This window comes from Saccoglossus kowalevskii, chromosome 10 (assembly GCF_978046115.1).
Source record: "Saccoglossus kowalevskii chromosome 10, keSacKowa6.1, whole genome shotgun sequence".
NCBI classification, from domain to species: Eukaryota; Metazoa; Hemichordata; class Enteropneusta; family Harrimaniidae; genus Saccoglossus; species Saccoglossus kowalevskii.
The window spans coordinates 38,436,655-38,450,350 of NC_140650.1; the positions used below are offsets into that span (position 1 = coordinate 38,436,655).

Sequence of the window (13,696 nt, forward strand, 5' to 3'; positions counted from 1 at the left end):
TCTATCAATTAATGATGAGTTACATGTTATGAGTTATACATTACATAATCTATTTATTTAACACTTATAACATTCAAAAAAACTCTGATCAGACATCATTTTCTGCAGTTCACACTGTGATATTAATCTGATCAGACGCTAAAGTTCCACTACGTCCAATTTTTGAAAAATCTGTTCAGACATTAGGTTTTATGGTTTACACCAAGCAAGTCAATTGAACAGAATATATCAAATAAATTTGATCGTAAATGTACATGTAAAAGCTGGACTTTACACATTATGTAATGTTCTCAATCCATTTATTTAGTGTTATCTTCAGCAATGAAAAAGGCAAGACTTGCAGCACTCAGTTGGATAATATAGTCCTCAAGTTTGAAGACATTTTTCTACCACTTCCTGGTCTACAAGCCATCAGTAAAACCCAACTGTTTGAAAGACTCTGGCATTACATTCACCAGCAGCAAAAAATGAGGTAGGATCATTTTGGATTTGTGAGTACACTCTGTTTGTAGGTCAAATTTCAAATACAGTGTTCTACCGTGTCAAATTATTAGTCCCTATTCAGACACCGTCCACCTATTAATTTGGGTCCTGTCAGTTCGTCTGATCTCATTCAAAGTTTACATAAAAGATAATACATCATGTTTTATAGAAATGTTCAGATTCTGATACACTTTACAGATGTATTTAAATCATGGTACTTACATAGATAAATGAAGATACGTCAGTACCACCTTTTTTGTGTGATTCAGTTCAATTTGGCTGACCATCGGTAAATTTTGATGAAGAAGTGCTAATTTAAAATCTCCTTTGTTATGTGTCAGCAGCTGTTTCTCGTAGGCGACTAGGATGATTTGGATCAAAGTTCGTGTGATGATCATACATATTGGGTTATTTCATTTTTTTTTTCATAATTCTACCAAATATCGTAGATTAGCAGTCATTTTTTTGACATCTTTTCTACCCTTTTTTCAGATATGCTTTTACAGATAAGTATTATAGCATTAAGGCATATTTTATGGGATGTTTTTTTTTAACTAAATAAATGAATAAATAAATATTTATTGTATAGTGACATCATTTTTTACCTCGTAAATGGGCTGTCATCTCTTTCTGTGTCGTTTGTGAAGAAATGTGTTGCAATGGTGCATGTCTGGTCAAACATCAAAACGGCATGTTTGTGGGTAAATAAGAGCACATGGGCACCATATTGATGTCTGAATTGATTGATTTTTACCGTACTTGGTACACGATTGGGTTTACAAAAGCAGGAAGATTTTTATGATTTTCAGTTAGTAATTAACTATTTTTTGCTAATGTTGGTTTCATATTTGAATAATACGATATTCCTTGATTTTTTAAAATCTTGTGTTCATACAATGTAGACTGCATCTACATGTAGTCTAGCAATTTGGGAAATAATTACTTTTTAAAGTATGATTGTGGTCATAATGTTTTATAAACATATTTGTGAATATTATTAAACAGGTTTGTGTTTGGTCTTGTGAAACTACCTCTTTCGTAAATAACAGACGACCAGCTGGCTGGTATTTATGCCTTCAGCTGGTATAACCAATGTTTTATGTTTTGGTCCGTGAATAATTACATGTACAATACAGCTGAAATAAGGCATTTGGTAATATTCTGTATAGTATTTTGTTTGGATCCAGTGATGTGTTCCTATTTGTAAAAAATAGTGGCCTATCAATGAATTTGATTGTAAAAATATATATGAAAATAAGTATATATGAAAATTAAATAATTTAATTTTTGTAATATATATTCTTCCGTTCAAATTCATTGATTCAAATGCCTGTGCACCATATCCATTAATTCAAAGTTGTTGGTTTGTGTACCTCTTCAACATTTTTAATTTTTTTATGCATTTGCTATTTGAAATATATCATGGCTGCAATAAAAGTCTGTGTAACGTGGAAATTTGTTTGATGAAGGGATCACAAATTTATATACACACTATTTTGTTTTGTTGTCAGTGCCATCATATTCGTTTGTTTTTATGGTGGCAAATCTAATTATTTGAAAGGTCTATTGATGGTGCTTTCATCTCAAATACAATACACATTTAGTTAAATTGAATATTATATTATTCCCAATAAAGTCACCTTCATTTGATACAAAATTGATTTAAATGGAGCATTATATTATTCTCAATAAATTAGCTATTTTTTAGTGATTTATTTTTGTTGATGTTCTGAAAAACTCCCACTGTGCCTGGCAATTGTATGAATTCATCACATATCAGACAATTATTTGTAGGGTTAGAATTTATATTCTTGCTATATTATTTTTTCATGCCATAATATGAACCACCACATAATTTCCAAACTGTCATGGTATGCAAAAGAATTTTTTTCTTTAAAATTAAATAATATTGTTTTTGATAAATGCGTAAATTATTTATTGATTTTTTTTATTTATTCAATAAATAACAAGATTGTACTTTTTTGTACTTTTTTCTTTTTTTAAATTGTACTTTTTCTAAGCATCACCAATAAGTGGCTGAATATCATGGAAATTTGAAGTCTGATGTGTATAATCAAAATACTCAGTTTGCAGAAATTATAAATACAAGTGTCACTTGGTTCAAATTTATTTTTGATCAATGCTTCCTTCTCATGAAATTTTAAAGTGCCTTTAATTTTCTGGCATCAAGTAATGTTATTAGGTAACCCCAATGACTAGTACACACTTAAGAGCCTGGACAAATCAAATTTAGTTTGAATACATAAAATGCATAAATAGCATATCCTGTTTAATTTCTTAATATATATTTGATTTTTTAATACATTTAATTTCTGTTGATATTAGACAGCCAATTATTCACTCTCAATTACTAACTTTATTTTTGACATGAATAACATTTCCCCTAATCTCAATGGGGACTATTTTGTTAACAATGATTTGTTTTGATCATGGTTTTGCTTCATATGGAGAGCACAGTCATCAATCTATAGTTGTCAGGTGGTGACGTTATATTCACATCATTCTTTATCAGTGACACTGACTGCAGAGAATCTGTGTGCTGTCTCAATATCGGTGAAGAAATGTTGGTTACCATAGTGATAAGAAATTTCCACCCATTCCTCCTGAAGAAGTACTCAAAGCAAGGTATATATATGAAAGGTTAAGAATATTCTTTGTTAGGAGTATTCCAAATTATTTTGTGTCTAAGCTGTGTACTCTCTTTTTCGTCTTGCCATTTAACGCCTATGAATTATATGAAATATGTGGATCGTACCCCCTCCAAATTAAAAATGTTGAATATATGAGAATTGACTGCATCGCAATATTAATAGCAGGTAGCTTTTATTAGTTCCCATTCGGACGAAGTCAAAAAACTATTAATTTGGGTTCCGTCCATCTGTGTGTCTGACCAGAGCCATTTCTCTGATATCCTTTGACAAATCTTGTTCAAACTTGGCATACAGACAATGTATGATGACTTACATATGCACGCCCATTTTCGCTATGATTTGGTAGCCATTTTGTCCCTCAAATTTGCTAAATTCTGATATTTAAACGAGGCTGGGACTGTTTCTCGGAGCTGAATAGGGTGATTTCAATGACACTTTGTATGGTGATCAAATTGCATATTGGGTTCGAGATTCGGTTCAAGATGGCCGACTGGCGGCCATTTAGTTTTTTTTCGTTTTTGTGCTGATTCCTCTATAAGATATAGCCTGATTCAGCTCAGAGTTTGTACTTAGTACTATACTTCAAGATAAAACAACACCATGTTTTGTTTTGAGATTTGACAAATTTGTTTAATATCTTGAAATCAGTCTGTTTCTCGGATCTCAACAAGGTGATTTCAATCAAACTTTGTATGGTGATCATGCATATTGGGTTATAGGTGCATGTCACTTTTTTCGATAATCGGTCCAAAATGGCCGACTGGCGGCCATTTTTTTTTTCCATTTTCGTGCTGATTCTTTTATAAGATATGGCCTGATTCAGTTCAAAATTTGTACGTGTACATATACATGTACATACATTTGTACTATACTTCAAGATAACACAAACCATGTTTTGTTTTGAGATTTGATCAAATTTGTAGAAATGGCGGCCATTTTGTTTCTCAGGGCTGAATAGGGGGATTTTAATCAAACTTTGTATGGTGATCACGCATATTGGGTTACACTTATACGTCATATTTTTTTCAAAATTTGGACCAAAATGGCCGACTGGCGGTCATTTTGTTTTTAACGTTTTTTGTGCCGATTCCTCTGAAAGATATGGCCTGATTCACTTGAAAGTTTGTACATAGGTACATGTAGTATACTGCAAGGTAACACAACAACATGTTTTGTTTTGAGATTTGATCACATTTGTCATTTTTGGCAAAAAAATATGGCGATATGGCCTGATTCAGTTCAAAGTTGAATAGGGCATTTCCAATCAAACTTTGTATGATGACCTTACATATTAGGTTATGGTGCAAGCCATATTTCTTTTGGAGATACTTGAACAACAATACCCAACTGACTGCGTTTTTCTTTCATGCTATTTCCTCTGTAAGATATAGTCCAATTCAGTTCAAAGTTTCCACGTAGGTACTATACTGATAGTAACACAATCTATAATCTGTGTTAGTGTTAAAAAAACATTGATCGTTCATTTCTACATGTCCTGAACATTTACTTTGACTACAGCTAATACCGGTACTTAACAGGGACTATGCATTATCAATGCTTGTTATTTTTCATTCTGGGTTACTCACTGAAAGAGCTATAGCATACAAAAAATTGTCAAAACCATACATACATGTATGCAGCAAGTACATGTAATTTCCAGTAATGTTACATTATAATGATGTTCAAATCAGTCCTGTATTTATTTTTGGCAGAATTCAATGAGATAAATATGTTTTTTGTGATTGAATACAATTACTTCCATGTCAAATCTGAGATAATTGTGCTGTGCTGTGTCGTGTTAATTTTGTGATGTCAAGTTCTCCAGAACTAATGTAACAATATTTATTTAAAAAAGTCAGCTGTTAGTGTGAAGATGTTGTCCCTATACATATGTGATACAAATTTATCAATGAAGCTAATGAATATATATTATTAGTCCTTTGGACCAACGCTTTCACAATCTGTAGGCCGTGTGCCGTAGGCCATGTGCCGTAGGCCGTGTGCTGGAGACAAATATATCTCAAAAACCCTTCAGTCTATTTTTCTGAAACTTGGCATTATGATAGCTTGTCTGAATATCTCCAGGGCATTTTTTCTTATTTGGCTTGAATCATTTTAAAAATTACTTTTTGGCCCCAAAACCCCCCAAAATCAGGCTTTTCTAGTGTAGGTAATCTCTGTCCAATTAACATACATGGTGAGTGGCACAATTTGCATAGTAAACATTTTGTGTTATTTTTTCTGATACACACTTCTCTTATCAAATTGTAGTTTCATAATACAGAATGTATATTATTTGATGTGTTCATGTATGTTGTGATGGTTTATCGTACAAATTATTCGTTTATTGATAGATTAAATAGTACTAATTTGAATTTATCACGCATGCGCAGATACGCATAAAACGACCATTGGACGATATGTCAGTGTGATTCGATGTCTCAAATTTCGCTATGAAAATTACAGTATAATAATTGTTTTGATAGAATACAATGCGTGATGTGTATTTGTTATTACATGGGCGCTGTCTTAATAAAGTAGTGTGTGTTATTGGACGAATTGAACACTTGCTGCGCTGTTTTGCTGTCACTGAGAAAATATTAAACCGGTGCTGATAGTGCAACATTGCACTGAGTACCGTCGCATCGCCTGAGCGTGGATGGTCTGTGCAAATGCACATGAAATCGTAATGTGGTCAATCATTTCAGTCGGTAAAGGGAATCAAACACAAACCTCAAAAGGGATCTGAGCGCAAACATATTATTCAACATCATCAGAAGATACTGACATGTTTTTAAGGAGTTTCACTTAGAGAATATTAAACCGGTACTAACAGTATGAAATTGTACAGCCCTGTGTAAATGCCTGTTGCTCCGGCCGCTAAAAACTGTAGGGTGCTGTAAACATGGCTAGATATTTCACTGAGAGTACCGTTCGCTTCACCTGAGCGTAGGTGGTCTGTGCATGGAGTTTTTTTAGTTCCATGGTCTGTGCGAAGCACACAAAATCGTAATGCGGTCAATCAGTCAGTGGGTAAATGGAATCAAACACAAAAATATTATTCAACATCATCGGTAGGTACTGACATTGTTTTCTTGGCCCCGTGAACCATAAAACACAATCAAAACGCGACTTGATGTTGTTAACTTGTCGTTTTCAAATTAAACATTTTGAAGAAAAAATCGAACTCGACGATAGCATTATGTTGATATATATCCAAAACTCGTAAAGACTAATATACTTTTATTAAATAATGCCAGGAAGGGGGAAATTTCATTTCTTTTCAAAAAACAGCACCGTCCAGTCAGCTTTCATCGCATGTGATGTCATGACAGACAACTCACTGAACTTCTGAAGTACACGAAACGTGATTGGTCATTTTTTGACATGATTGGTTATGACCCGAAAGTAGTTCACTCTCGCTCAACTTTCCTGGTAAGTAGCGTGAATTTATCGTTGCCTCTGCCATTTTAATAGTGTTTCGTTTTATTATGGAGTCCAATTATGAATATTTGTGATCAAACGACTTTTGTTAATACTTTTCTGATAATTAATGTTGTTAATATCTATTCTGAGTAATCCTGTAATTTAGCGATTTGGACCCTTCACTGTTCACAGATGTAATCTGCATGTCATGTTGCTAGTGTGGATGATTTGCATATGCAACTTAATAGCTAAATTACATATTGTTTTGATAGTGGACGAATGCCTGGTCTGTCTATGCCAGTATTTTATTTGTGCAATCATTATTTTTACCTTGCCCGTGCCATCAAAGATGGAAGGGAAAGGTATATTAAGGGAAAAATTTTGTCCGGCGTTGTCCTGTATGAAAATATCATGCAAAAATTGAGAAAATCTGATAAAATATTTTGACTGTTTCTACTTGACTGATCACTGGTGATACACATCAAAGGCCACTGACTGGACACCAACTAACTATTTAAGTTGATTTGCATACAAAGCAGAGCTTGCAACATGATAGCTATTCATAAAGGGTGTTTTTTTTTTACTTTTCATATAATACAGTAGTCACACAATGAGGCAGTTCATATTTGTCTCAGTAAATCATTAATTTTTGACAGACACCTGTACAAAATACTTGGACAAAAGCCAGCTAAAATTTTCTGTTATCTTGCATGTTTTATGAATCTATTCACATCTAAATGCAGCACTTTTTTTTTGCAATGAGACATTTGTTTTTATACTAAAATATCTGAATTACTTTGAATAAATAATAATAACTTTATTACACTACTAAAAAACCTTCAGAGGGTTTTTGTATGGTAAGGAACATAAATACATACAATACATAAGAGATAAAAATAAAATGTTAGTAAAATAAAATAAAAAAAAAAAAAAAAAAAAAAAATAAATTAATTACTTTCTGTGGTTTTAAAAATTTTGCTCTTTAAGTATTTTGCTAAAGCTATATTATTCTCCATAATCTTTTTAAATATGGAATTCACATCCATTGTGTAAATATTTATTGAACACTTATCAAACAGTTTTTTTCTTTGTTCTATATAGCCAGTACAAAATAGCAGGAAATGTTTTTCATCTCCTAATGCTTTAGTGTTACATTTATTACAGTGTCTATTTTCTAATTCTATTTTGGGCTTTGTTCTTCTACCTAATTCTATTTCTAAGTTGTGGTCACTCAGACGGAATTTTGAAAGCATTTTCCTGAGGCTGAAATTTGAAATGTTTTGCAAATAATTTTCCATATTATAGCTTACTTTGAATAGTTTGTATGTTCTCAGTTTTGTTCCCCTATTTTCATTGGTTTCACTGAAATTTAGTTTTTCTCTCCATCTTTGAATATAAAACTCAGATAGTCTGAGTTTTACTTTTTTTAGTATTTGATTCCAATTTTCCATATTGTGATCATTTTTTATTTTAATTAGATCATGTCCCAGTGTAGCATTAATAGTCCTTACCCAGTTTGAATTAATTTTTATCATTTCATCCAGGGCTAATTTTAAAATGTGATTATCTGGCAGACTATATAGTCTATGGCAGTATTTAATTTGAGCCAAATTAATTTTTAATTTTACTGGTAACCTACCAAGTTCTGCTTTCAAACCACTAATTGGCGTCATTTTACTCACTCCTAGGATAAACCTGTAAAAATGACTGCAAACTTGCTCTAAACTGTTACTGTCAGTTGTGATTTCATTGACCCAGATTTCTGCACCATACATGAGTATAGGTGAAATTAATTGGTCGAAAATTTTCAAACTAAGTGCTGGTGAGATTATTTTGTGGTTTAAGACTGTTTGTCTGATGCTGAAAAGAGCCTTCATTGATTTATTTTTTAACATAGATAAGTTTGTTTTAAATTTCCCATTTGGAGTAAATATTGCCCCTAAATAGCAAAACTCGCTAACAGCTGTTATGTCTTGGTTGTTGATTTTAAAATTCATGTTTTTAATCAGTCTGTTGCTGCATTTAAATACCATGACTTTAGTTTTCTTTACGTTTACTTCTAAATTCCAATTTATACAATAGTCATTTAATTTGTTCAGACAGCTTTGTAGGCCGTCTTCCGTTTCTGAAATAAGTGCAAGGTCATCTGCATATTGGATGCAATTTATAGGTTTCTCGCCCATTATAACTGGTTTATCAATTTGATCCCCAAATAATTCTGGCAGATCGTTCAGAAAAATGTTAAATAAAGTTGGTGATAAATTGCAGCCTTGCTTAACTCCACAGGTAGACTGAAATCCATCAGTTATACCCTCTGACAATTTAATTTTATATTTAATATCCTTATACATAGATTTTATTATTTCATAAAAGTTCCCCGTGATACCACTGTTTTGTAACTTCAGAAAGAGTGCATCCCTCCAGATGCTGTCGAAAGCCTTTCTAAAGTCAACAAAACATGTGTATAACCGTTTTCCAAATAAAGCTGGAAATTATGTCCTTTAAAATAATTAAACAAATAAGGCAAATGTTTTTGTAAGATATTTACATCTTTTAAGGACATTCGGTAGGCCGATTCCCCACTGTTGGTTCAACCCCAAAACTTGTTTGTATTCAAAATTAATTATGACAATGCATATTTATATTGAATCAAACTATGATAAAGGGAATTATATTATATAACAAAGGGCAAGGTCACCAGAGTTCAACTATATTTATTCAAATTGGATATCTACCCTGTTCTTCCCTGACACAAATGGATTTGGTAGTCACATGGGGCAAGTGTTCCCTCTAAGCCTCATGTGCACACAACTTGCTCAGTGAGATGACCATGTTGTTCAGTGAAATTCATCCATTTGAGCAACTTTTCCATAAATTTCATTATGTAGTAAAAATGTACACTTCAAGAAGGTTTTCAAGTATAAATTGCTGAAGTTGCTCAGTGCCAAATTTGTTTAGAGGGAACATGATGATGGGGCAGTGTTTTTAATCAAACAGTTTACTTTTTGCCTCTGTCAATGAAATTGAGCAAGCAGAGTTAGTCATATCAATATTGCTGTTTTGCACTCATTATTAAAGTTTAATAAAATTTGTTTGTGCCCCAAATTAATACTTTCACATTCTCCAAACCAACATGTCAGTATTTATTAAATTGTATATGCATGCACTTTGCTCATGTCCTGTCAAAATCTTGATTTTATTTTGATGGAAGCTTATAGTATCTTCAGATCAGGCTTTGAAAATTCACTTGCCCTGATAAAATCCTTGTTCTATTACAGTGAACCAGTCTTGTTACAGTATTCCACTGACAATATACCAGCAGAGCTCAGTCCACCATCAGGGCACTTAATTGTTTTTACTGTAAAATGTTAATTGCTTCTGTAAAATGTTTTCACAATTTGTCAAGTCCTGTAGTTATGTATACAGTAAAAGCCCTGCCTGTCTATGCTTCTAATGGTTACTATTTGTGCCATTTTATTTAATCATCATAAGTTCTTTATGTATTATATACCTTCACAGTATCAAAATGGCAAGAAAGAAGATGTGTTGTATTGCCAGAGCAACTGCTCTGGCCAAGGTAGCCATCCTGCCTTGTACTTTGTTAAAAAAGTTGAGTTGAATAAATGTATTGTAATTTAGAAAAGTTAATAAATATTTTAATGTTTAAATCAGTTGTCATTTTTGGCTCCAGTTGTGCTCTGCACAAAGGGGAGCTTATGTCAGCAATGTGCACAAAATGAGCGCTCGGTCTGTCTGTGTGGGAAACTTGTTCAAATGATATCTCTAGAAGCGATCATCATATGCAGATGAAACAAGTCTGATATTATGGAACATGCAAATTCTGATAAGATTTTGGTAAAACCATGCATAATTAATGAGGTAAATTTGCATAAAGAATATTCTGGGTCCTCTACTATCCCAAGAACCTGAGTGGCACTTTGGCTAACATGTTCACCTCCATCAGTGACTTGAGGTTTCGTCTCCCACAGCCCACTGTTCACTCAAAGTTTCCTGGCCCATACTAACAAAACAACTGCTCTGATGTATCAATTACCAGACCCATGTTCTACTTAATTCCAAAGGACTTCGGTGCCCCTGGGCCCCATGTTATATATATTCAGTCTGTAATTTGTCAATTAGCCTTTGTGTAAACAACAAGTAAAATGAATGTCCTAGGTGGTAGAGAACATGCATGTATTGTTACCTAAATTGATGTTTAGATAATTACTGAAATCATTACTACAACTATTACTATTGCCTCAGAAACTTGCTGTTATTATTCTCATTATATTTTCTTTAGACATTCCCAGTAACGTTGAAGTAGGAATATTCCTTCCACCATCTTCCCATCTACTGATGAAGATGAAACCATCGTTTGATACAACTGTCATCTCCATAGCAACAGATAATTGGAAAATATTGGCCTTGATGAACAAGTATCTTCACCAGTTAGAGAGAAAGCATGCATCATAAAACTTTTCAAGGTTTAGCTGTAAGGGAATACCTGGACGTACTCCGGAATGTTGCTTTACAAGAAATACTTGCTGTTATTATACATCCGTTACAGCATGCCATATTTTGTGGCATTGCATTGCAGTATCTGTATCCTACCTAGGAAATGTGAATTCCAAATTTTCTATGATTACACTCTATTTTATCTTTATACCCAACCATATGTTTACAATTCAAACCTGTATAGTTATCACCCAATGAAATTGTCATATGATAGACAGGTAGTGTTTATTTGGAGATTGATTTCAATTTTGTTCTAATTTGGTATCTGTCTATCTGTCTGTCTATCTGTCTGTCTGTCTATCTGTCTGTCTGTCTGTGCGTGCGTGCGTGCGTGCCTTCTCAAAAACCGCCAAACCGTTTGACTCGATTTTTGGTGTGTGGATGCCTTGATGAGTGTAGATGGTAATTTGTTCATGAGAAGTCGATCTGCTAAAAATTATGCAAATTACCCCCCAAAACTCTAGGATTTCTTCTATGCTCCGATGATACTAAGTGGTCTACAGTGCTGATATTGATAGTGCATGTGCCTTGGGTTGTCCTCTATCAGTTTTGTTAATTTGGTAAGGAAATTTTCAATTTCCAAATTTTGGCGCATATTTTAAAATGGTCATTTTGGGTCAAAAATTATATTTTCGACTTCTTCTTCAAAACCGGTAGCCTGAATGCTTTGATACTTGGTGTGTATGTGCCTTGTGTTGACATCTACTAGATTTGTTCATTGCATGGTCATATCTTTAATTCTCTAATTTTGGCAAATATTTTTGTAATTTTTGGTTAAAATTGAAATTTCAACTAACCACTATTTTCAATGCTTTGGTGTTTAATAGGCATACATGTGTTTATTATTCCATTGACAACTTTGTGTGGTTGTTTGGCGATATTTCATTTAAAAGTACAAATTTAAACAAAAAGTTGTGGCATTCTCCCTGCCAGAGTTTTATTTCTCCCTCAAGCTTATTCCGCCACGATAAAAAAAATGTAAACAATGCATGTGCCGTCACTGAGCCCCAACGTTCGGTCTGGCGAAATCAGCTTGCGATGTCAGTGTGTTTTCAATGAGTCGCACATGAATATTTCAACAAAACTTGGTATATACATGTATTACGAATTCAGATAATTGCAAATATCATGTTATGTTATTCTCTCAACACGCTGGAGTTCTTTTTAAGTTCTCTTTGATTATAATTTTATTGAATATTTCTGTTTTTTTCGTAAAAAAATCCACTTTTAGCATTATGTTTTATTGTCTCACTCACTGCCTTTTGGGGTATTTGTCATATACAGCACTAATCTTTTGTACAATAGCCGTTGAGCAACAGGCCATTGGCCTATTTTTACATTTGGTACAAAGGCAAGACATGTTTTCTTCAGCCATGTTGATTTCATTATAATGTGTCCTTAACCATTTTAGTTCAAAGTAGGTACATCGACAAGCCATAATGGTATTCATATACACATGGTACTGATGTAGATCATTTATTGTTTGTGAGTCAGCTCTCCACACCACCAAGTGCCGTTGTTCATACATCATTCATACACTTGCGTACATTCAAAATAGATCAATAACTTTGTAGTATTCTAGCATTTTATTGTAAATCAGATGTACAAGCAGCTAATACAGAAGTTCATTGGAATAAAATGTATTAATTTAATATTAAAAAAATATTTTAAGGGGAATTAAATAACATTTAAATGTACAAGAATAGTACAGTATGTACTTAAAACTGTGGAGACATTAAAAATATAACAGTGTTTCAGGTAATATGTCATTATTTCAAAATGTTTGTGTTATGGAATATTCAAAATGTTGAAGGCTGTCCACCAAATAGCCAGTAACAGGATCCTCGGCCAGTAAATAATATATTATTAGCCTATGAAGTGGCTTAAAAGGAAACATACAAGTCAAATTAGGTAAAACCTCAGGTAATGACATGATTTTAAATGAAATGTTAAAACCTGGTGCACCATATCTCATTAATTCAATTGCCAAAATATTTAGTTTAGTTTTAAAGTCAGACAAATTTTCTGCATTATGGAACTGCAGTTTAATTAGCCCTATTTTTAAATCAGGAGACTGAACAGATTGCAATAATTATAGAGGCATTGCCATCTATAAAATCTATAAAAAATAGACACTATAGCATAAAAATGAATAGGGGAATTACCCCATACTTTTATTCTAATAGAGGTATGAAGCAAGTCTGCAACTTAAGTATCCAGTTGTTTAATATTTTAACTTTATTTTATATGCAGATCTTCTGTTGATATCTACTAGTCATGATGGTCTACAGAAGGGCATTGATGCCATTAAAAATTACTGCCAGAAATGAAAAGGTTAACATAAACAAATCTAAAATTATAGTTTTTAACAGCACTGGTAAAAACCTTGAAGACAAATTTCAATTCTACATTAATGGAACACAACTCTAATGTGTGAATTTTTATAACTACCTTGGCATCACTTTTCAATCAAATGGGAATGTATAAAATGCTTTGGGATTCAAATAAATGCTATTCAGTGATTCTAGCCTGTAAACTGTTTGATTCTGTTATTAACCAGTTATTCTTTATGGGTCAGAGGTTTGGGGTAGTTTTCTGAC

The 13,696-nt window shown here is 33.0% G+C and overlaps 1 protein-coding gene across 1 annotated transcript in view; it reads left to right on the forward strand.

Annotated features, from left to right (window-relative positions):
* LOC102805317 (AP-5 complex subunit beta-1-like) overlaps positions 1–12,853 on the forward strand; it is a 158,826-nt gene extending 145,973 nt beyond the window's left edge. The window contains exons 21-23 of the mRNA XM_085504580.1: positions 308–472; positions 3,017–3,129; positions 10,882–12,853. Of these exons, the coding sequence (XP_085360706.1) occupies positions 308–472; positions 3,017–3,129; positions 10,882–11,054 (451 nt within the window). The 3' untranslated portion in view covers positions 11,055–12,853. The remainder of the gene's footprint in view (positions 1–307; positions 473–3,016; positions 3,130–10,881) is intronic.
* The last annotated feature ends 843 nt before the right edge of the window (positions 12,854–13,696 follow it).